Source organism: Lolium rigidum, chromosome 7 (assembly GCF_022539505.1).
Source record: "Lolium rigidum isolate FL_2022 chromosome 7, APGP_CSIRO_Lrig_0.1, whole genome shotgun sequence".
Classification (NCBI taxonomy): Eukaryota; Viridiplantae; Streptophyta; class Magnoliopsida; order Poales; family Poaceae; genus Lolium; species Lolium rigidum.
The window spans coordinates 103,443,202-103,450,906 of NC_061514.1; the positions used below are offsets into that span (position 1 = coordinate 103,443,202).

At 42.6% G+C, this 7,705-nt stretch overlaps 1 protein-coding gene across 1 annotated transcript; it reads right to left on the reverse strand.

The window, feature by feature from the left end:
• Positions 1 to 393: 393 nt before the first annotated feature.
• Positions 394 to 7,232, reverse strand: LOC124671779 (wall-associated receptor kinase 2-like). Its single transcript, XM_047208110.1, has 4 exons — positions 7,118 to 7,232; positions 3,365 to 4,165; positions 2,145 to 2,288; positions 394 to 1,648 (listed from the first exon to the last, which is right to left on the reverse strand). The coding sequence occupies exons 1-4, from the start codon at positions 7,230 to 7,232 to the stop codon at positions 441 to 443; spliced, it is 2,268 nt and encodes a 755-aa protein (XP_047064066.1). The 3' UTR covers positions 394 to 440.
• Between the last annotated feature and the right edge of the window lie 473 nt (positions 7,233 to 7,705).

The following is a 7,705-nucleotide window of genomic DNA, read 5'->3' on the forward strand; positions in this document are numbered from 1 at the left end:
TCAGAGGCATCTTCTCATCGACCTCCACCCTTACTCCTCCATTATTAGGGGCAATACACCCCCTGGATTATAGGTTTGTGGTAGTACCTTGTCATTGATCTCTCATGTGCCTCGATGTTTATAGATCATATGATCTTCCGTAGATGACTACACTCTTTCGATCAGTAAAGCGATAACTACTTTCTTTTTTCCTTATAGGATGAGTTATGGGTGCTACAAAAAGTACTATTCGTTTGAACTCTTCTAGCACCCGAATGTGCTGTATGAAGTTATTGCCGATGATCTTTTTTTTTTTGTCTTTGATGACATAAGCAAAAAAAAAAAATCTATCTGGAACTCAACAATCAAGAAAATAGCTCTACAAAAAGCAATTTTTTTCATTTGTTCGGAGTCACACACATTGTATGAACTTATCCAACACACATGTGCACAAGAACTCACTATCGTGGATATCTTGCAGACAACATGAACTCTTCTTCTTGACTATATTGCCTGCTCACATCCACCGAGCTTATGTTTCCTATAGTTGATGAATATATTCTTGCCAAATGAGTCCCCACTTTTGTTCCTGCTTGCAAATCTTGCAGTATGTGCTCCTTCGGTGATTGGAGACCTTCAAGAGTCATCTCCACTTGCCTCATTGTAGGTCGCTCTTCTGCTCTTAGTTTTATGCACAACATGGCTAGAGCAGCTACTTTTTCAACTTGGTCACCTCCCTCATCCATGACCTGTGGATCCAGTATTTCAACCAATTTACAATTGGCAAGTAGTTCAAGGAACTGCGCAACAAGGCCATCACCATTGGAGGATCTATATGTAATTGGCATCTTCCTTGTAAGCAGTTCAATAAGAATTACCCCAAAGCTATAAACGTCACTTTTTTCGGTTAGCCGGCCACTACAATAGTATGTAGGATCCATATATCCTAGAGTTCCTTGCACCATTGTTGTTATACAAGTTTGATCCTTAGGAATGTACCTGGAAGCTCCAAAGTCAGACACCTTCGTTGTCAAGGCATCATCAAGAAGTATATTGGCAGACTTGATATCTCTATGTATTACAGGGACAGAAATAGCCGAGTGAAGGTAAGCAAGAGCTTTGCCAATTTCTGTTGCGATCCGTAACCTGTCTTCCCAAGGTATTGATCTCCGTGGTTCCTTGTGAAGATAATCGCATAGGGTTCCATTTGAAATGAACTCATAAGCCAACAAAGGGACTTCTGTCTCGAGACAACATCCAATAAGCTTTACAATATTCCTGTGATTGATCTGTGAGAGTATGGCAACTTCATTTATAAATTCATTTATTTCTCTCTTGACCACAATATTTGACTTCTTGATGGCCACGACATGCAAATCTGACAAAATTCCCTTGTATACTGTACCATGCCCTCCGCCACCAAGCTTACGGGTTCGATGGAAGTTGTTTGTGGCCTTTTCTAGCTCCTTTAAAGGTATTAACATTCTCTCTGCAATGTCTGACCTATGGGATACCAATTGTTGCAACAGTTTTCCACGATTTTGATTGAAGAATTTTTGTTTCAACCTTTTAACCTTCTCATGCTTAACCTTCCGGATTATTAATACCGAGCCCAAAAACAAAAGTAGCATAGCTGGACCACTAGAAACTGATAGACCAATAATTAAACCTGCAAAAAAAAGATTGGTAAGGAGAGAGATTCAAGGTTTGGGATGAGGGAAGTCAAATTGGTGAACCATGTGAGGTTGGCTCCAGGCTTCAAAGCCTTGGTACTGGGAAGATAATTTTTGCTTATGTTTTGTTTATGTATTGTTTCCATTTGCAAAAAAAAAATGTTTTACAATATGGATTTCTTACAACAAAATCTGAATGTTATCTACATTATATATTTAATCATTAACTTCTGTTGACGCAGTACACCTATTTCGCAAGTTTCATGAGCTAATACATAGAGCTTAATTAGTCATGTGAGAATACTGTTGGATTTATGTTGGAACAATACTGTTGAATATTGTTTGAAACAGGGAGATTGTAAAAATGGTTGAGAAGGAACAATATCTTTTCACCTACTTTTGTATAACTGTTATGCTAAACACTAAGACGGTTCATAGTAATACATTATGATGTTGATGAAGTAAAATAAGATACTAGAAAATGTTGCTCACTTGTGTTTATGGACTTGACACAACCATTAGGTAGGGTCGCATTGCCTTTGAATCCTCGTGGGCATGTGCAGTCGAAATATCCATTCATATTGGTACATTTGCCAAAGCATGGGTATGTTTCTGTGTGCTTGCACTCATCGATATCTACATACAACAAGCAAACATTAAGCCAAGTCAATCACCCTAATCTATAGTCTTGTGTGGATTAAAAGCCAACATGCATGGCTAAAGGCTCTGTCATCCACGCAAATTGTCAATCTACCGGCTGATGGTCTGATAAAAGAACTTCATGATGCTCCACAACGACGAAGAATTATCGGTAGGTGCACACATGAAAAAATGGGTTTGAATACGAAAAAACGGAGCTAAATTTTGATATTACGTAAGTACGTCGGCTAGCCTACCCTAACTTATTTGGGAAAAAGGCTTTGTTGTTGTTATTGGTGTAAGTACGTCTGTGCACACCTAGGGTTGTGTAAAAAAAGAGAGTACCTATTTTATAAAGTAAATGATTTGCGAGATAAAAGCTTGTTGCATCACGACCCTGAAACTTCTAATGGAGGCCGAGCTCGAGGGAACTCTTCATTTATAAGATTCTGTATAATCAAAGTTTTACAAAAAAAATCTGAAAAAAGGCCCGAATGTAATTGAAAATTGTAAGTATGGTTTTCAAAATTTAAGTCACTTGCTCATTTTGATATGCCGGTCAAATATGCTTGTCCTGGAGTGAACAAGGGTAAATATGGGTTTGATTTTCTTGCAAGGGAGAATAGGAATTCGGCTGGAAAAACAAAAGCATAGAATACACTGAAAAGAACAGCCTTAGTAATAATCAATAAAGAAAAGAGAAAAAGAATGATGTGTAGCTCTAGCCCAGTCGACCTGGCTATCTAATTTTGGCTCATCGGTGGTGGAAACAGAAAGAGAATTCTTTACATCCATAGAAAAATGGAATTGCTAATTCTCATGTAGATGAGAATTGACTTAGCGCTCAGTCAAGTCTAAAGCCAAGGATCTGCATCCTAATTTGATGGAATTGCTAATTCTCATGTAGATGAGAATTGACTTAGCGCTCAGTCAAGTCTAAAGCCAAGGATCTGCATCCTAATTTGTGCATCTTATAAGTTGCAAGTGAAATTGCAGCCGAGATCTTGCAACTCTTTCTTGGAGCATTAGACAAACCAATACATACAAGTACATAATTGATCATCGACCCTTACCTGTACAACCGTTGTCAAGATATGGATTGCCCTCGTAGCCTGAGACGCAGTTGCAGGTATACCCCATCCCGTTGGTGGAGTTCACGCACTTGCTGTTCTTGCTCACGCAGGTGTATCCCGGTGTTATTATCGCCTGGGGGCAAGACAAGGAGTTATTGCCATTGCGGATAGCCCAGTCGAGCCAAAGTGGCATTGTCCAGGGCGACACCGGCGTTCTCTTCAGGTCAGCAGCCTTGAAGGTGTAGTGGTTCTTCTCCACGATGAACGCGTAGTTGCAGGGGTTGAACTCGATGCCCTTGTGCGGCCAATTGCCGAATCTCATATAGGTGTTGGTGAGGGCCGCCGGGATATCGACTCGGCAGCAGCCGACGCCGGCGCACTTGCCATCCCGCGCGCTCCCTGCACTGTTGCAGTACGCCACGCACCCGCTGAAGTACGCCAATGATACGTTATCCCTCAGCCCCAGCTTCCCCCTGCCGGCGTAGATGAAGGTGCTGCAGCCCAGGACGAAGAGTTCGTTCGCGGTGTTGGAGATGCGGTACACGCCCACCGGGTTGACTTTCATCCTGCCGTCGAAGCGGCTGGTCTCGTTGCCGGCGGCGTCGAAGCACTGGTGCGCCACTCGCAGCTTCACGCGGACCTGCGCGCGCGGCGTCACCATCAGCTTCAGCACGCGCACGGGCTTGGGGCGCGCCGTACCCACCCGGACGGTGGCGTCTGGCAGAAACGGCGCGGGGCCGCCGCCGATCCTGTTGCGGCAGTCGATCTGGAAGCCCGGTCGGAAGCAGCCGGCGCCGATGCAGGGCCGGCCCTGGCATTCCAAGGCCCCGGTGCAAGACAAAAAAAAAGGGCCCCGTACAGTAGCAATAGAGATGATTTTTGATATTTACTTTAATAAAAATTTAATCATTTAACATAATTTTTCCTATCTTCTCAAGGAAATACTCATGATCTTATGGGTGACAGTGTTCAACTCAAAAAACATCTACTCATGATCTTATAACATTTCAGCTCAAACTTGTGCTTGCTCTCCACATCTTGCATTCTAGGTCTCTAGCCCGCTCTCCGGCTTGAACTCCAATCTTGTATTGACATGCAAAATAGACAAGTGCACTAACTATGTGAAGCGTTTTCTTCTAAAATTTGTTGACGCAAAGTCATTGATAATATTATCAACATTAATCTGATCCAATAGGCCCTTCTCAATGCATAATGTAGCTAGACCATTCAATCTTTCATGTGACATTGATGACCTCGGGTAATTTTTTAACAATTTCAATTTTGAAAAGCTTCTTTCAGCTGAAGCTACTGTCACAAGTACGGTAAATAAAATTCTATATGCAATAGATATGTTTGGAAAACAATTTATACTTCTAACAAACTCAAACATCTCGCAGCATGCATTGGTTCATCCGGTAAGGTCATTTGCAACATTCTTAATTCAGAAAAAAGATCATTAGTCAACATCAAATACAATTTTATGAGAGATTGGATCTTTTTTAGAGAAGGTTTTAGCAAACTTTGTGCAACATTCTTAATTCAGAAAAAAAGATCACTAGCAGAAGTTGCAGGTTTGCTAATAAATTTGTCTAAGGCACCCTTTTAGGATTATATGACTCATCTATTCGTTTTCTCGTCCGTCGCTTTTCATGACCGGAGGCCTTTCTAGATGACATCTTGGCACATAGGATGAATTAGGCATGCAAGTAAAAGTTGAAACAAATGAACCTGGAGCTACGATGCTGCTTGACTCGTTGTTGTCGGCTTGTTGCTGACCGCCGGGCGCCGCTGCCGTCGCGCCGCCCGTCCGTACCCGCTGCGGCTGCGTGCTGCTGACTCCTCTACATGCCCTTTCTTCTATATTTTGTCCCTGAACCTGATTGAGGAATGAGGAAGCCAGGAAGAAGAATTGGAGAAACAAATCGAATCGGATGAACAAGAATAGACTAATTTTGAAGAATATATAGGAGAGGATGAACTAACCGTTGCAAATTTGGGAGGGATTTCTTGGAAATTAATGAATCATGATCTCCTCCTCAATTAATCCCTCCAAAACAGCTAGAAATCTCAAGGCGGGCGGCCCCCATCGTCGCCGCTTCCGTTGTGATTGGGGATGTGGGGTTGAGGCAGGGCCGGCCCTGGCATTCCAAGGCCCCGGTGCAAGACAAAAAAAAAGGGCCCCGTACAGTAGCAATAGAGATGATTTTTGATATTTACTTTAATAAAAATTTAATCATTTAACATAATTTTTCCTATCTTCTCAAGGAAATACTCATGATCTTATGGGTGACAGTGTTCAACTCAAAAAACATCTACTCATGATCTTATAACATTTCAGCTCAAACTTGTGCTTGCTCTCCACATCTTGCATTCTAGGTCTCTAGCCCGCTCTCCGGCTTGAACTCCAATCTTGTATTGACATGCAAAATAGACAAGTGCACTAACTATGTGAAGCGTTTTCTTCTAAAATTTGTTGACGCAAAGTCATTGATAATATTATCAACATTAATCTGATCCAATAGGCCCTTCTCAATGCATAATGTAGCTAGACCATTCAATCTTTCATGTGACATTGATGACCTCGGGTAATTTTTTAACAATTTCAATTTTGAAAAGCTTCTTTCAGCTGAAGCTACTGTCACAAGTACGGTAAATAAAATTCTATATGCAATAGATATGTTTGGAAAACAATTTATACTTCTAACAAACTCAAACATCTCGCAGCATGCATTGGTTCATCTGGTAAGGTCATTTGCAACATTCTTAATTCAGAAAAAAGATCATTAGTCAACATCAAATACAATTTTATGAGAGATTGGATCTTTTTTAGAGAAGGTTTTAGCAAACTTTGTGCAACATTCTTAATTCAGAAAAAAAGATCACTAGCAGAAGTTGCAGGTTTGCTAATAAATTTGTCTAAGGCACCCTTTTAGGATTATATGACTCATCTATTCGTTTTCTCGTCTGTCGCTTTTCATGACCGGAGGCCTTTCTAGATGACATCTTGGCACATAGGATGAATTAGGCATGCAAGTAAAAGTTGAAACAAATGAACCTGGAGCTACGATGCTGCTTGACTCGTTGTTGTCGGCTTGTTGCTGACCGCCGGGCGCCGCTGCCGTCGCGCCGCCCGTCTGTACCCGCTGCGGCTGCGTGCTGCTGACTCCTCTACATGCCCTTTCTTCTATATTTTGTCCCTGAACCTGATTGAGGAATGAGGAAGCCAGGAAGAAGAATTGGAGAAACAAATCGAATCGGATGAACAAGAATAGACTAATTTTGAAGAATATATAGGAGAGGATGAACTAACCGTTGCAAATTTGGGAGGGATTTCTTGGAAATTAATGAATCATGATCTCCTCCTCAATTAATCCCTCCAAAACAGCTAGAAATCTCAAGGCGGGCGGCCCCCATCGTCGCCGCTTCCGTTGTGATTGGGGATGTGGGGTTGAGGAACAGCCGCACAGAAAAACAAGGACGCAGAGAAGACGATGCGGTCTGAGTAAATGCGGCCAGTTATTTCCCTCTAGCGATACGGGAGTCCAGGAGGGATACATCAATGCCTCCATATGGGCTGATTTTGACTTGGATCGTTTTTTCCCAAACGAGCCCCGGAGGCTGGAGCTAGCTATCGTGCATGTTTCATGTTTGTATCTGTATACTGCAACATACGTAGACAAGGGCCCCTGGCGCACGGAGGCCCCGTGCGGCCGCACCGGCTGCACCGGTTCAGGGCCGGGCCTGCGCCGATGCCGAACGGGTGGGGGATGTCGACGCCGCCGCATCGCGGCTGGCAGCCAGGCTTCACCAAGGGGTTAGAGGCGGTGGCTAATGGCAGTAGCAGCAAAGGCAGGAAGATCAATGCCATCGGTGACCCTGCCCTTGACTTAGTGCTTCGTTTGTTTTATCATGTCTGATAGTTGAGCATCCGTACATTTACGAGGTGGCGGACATTACACGTTTGGTAGCCTGCATCACTGGTGCAGTAGAAAGAAGGTGCGCATTCCAGACATGCCATGAGCTAAAAAAGCTACTTCCTCCGTTCTTTTTTAATTGACTCAAATTTAGTACAAAGCTACTCCCTCCGTTCTTTTTTAATTGACTCAGATTTAGTACAAAGTTGTACTAAATCTGAGTCAATTAAAAGAGAACGGAGGGAGTACGTTATTTGGTTGACTGCGCAGATTTTTTTTTTGGCCTAGGGAGCCCATTTTCCCAGCGGCGAGTCCAGGATGGATGAAAACTTTTGACAAAAAAACGGAAAATTCAGACAAAACAAGGCGAAACTCGTTCAAACATAAGCGAAATTTTAAGATATTTAATTTATATATTATAGGCCGA

What these genes read in the sequence shown, in the direction of transcription:
- LOC124671779 (XM_047208110.1), bottom strand. Translation starts at nt 7,232, where the DNA reads ATGGCATTGATCTTCCTGCCTTTGCTGCTACTGCCATTAGCCACCGCC. An exon ending in TCTTGACAACGGTTGTACAG is followed by an intron (nt 2,289 to 3,364) that starts GTAAGGGTCGAT and finishes TGTTGTATGTAG; the next exon opens with ATATCGATGAGTGCAAGCAC. An exon ending in TGTCAAGTCCATAAACACAA is followed by an intron (nt 1,649 to 2,144) that starts GTGAGCAACATT and finishes TTTTTTTTGCAG; the next exon opens with GTTTAATTATTGGTCTATCA.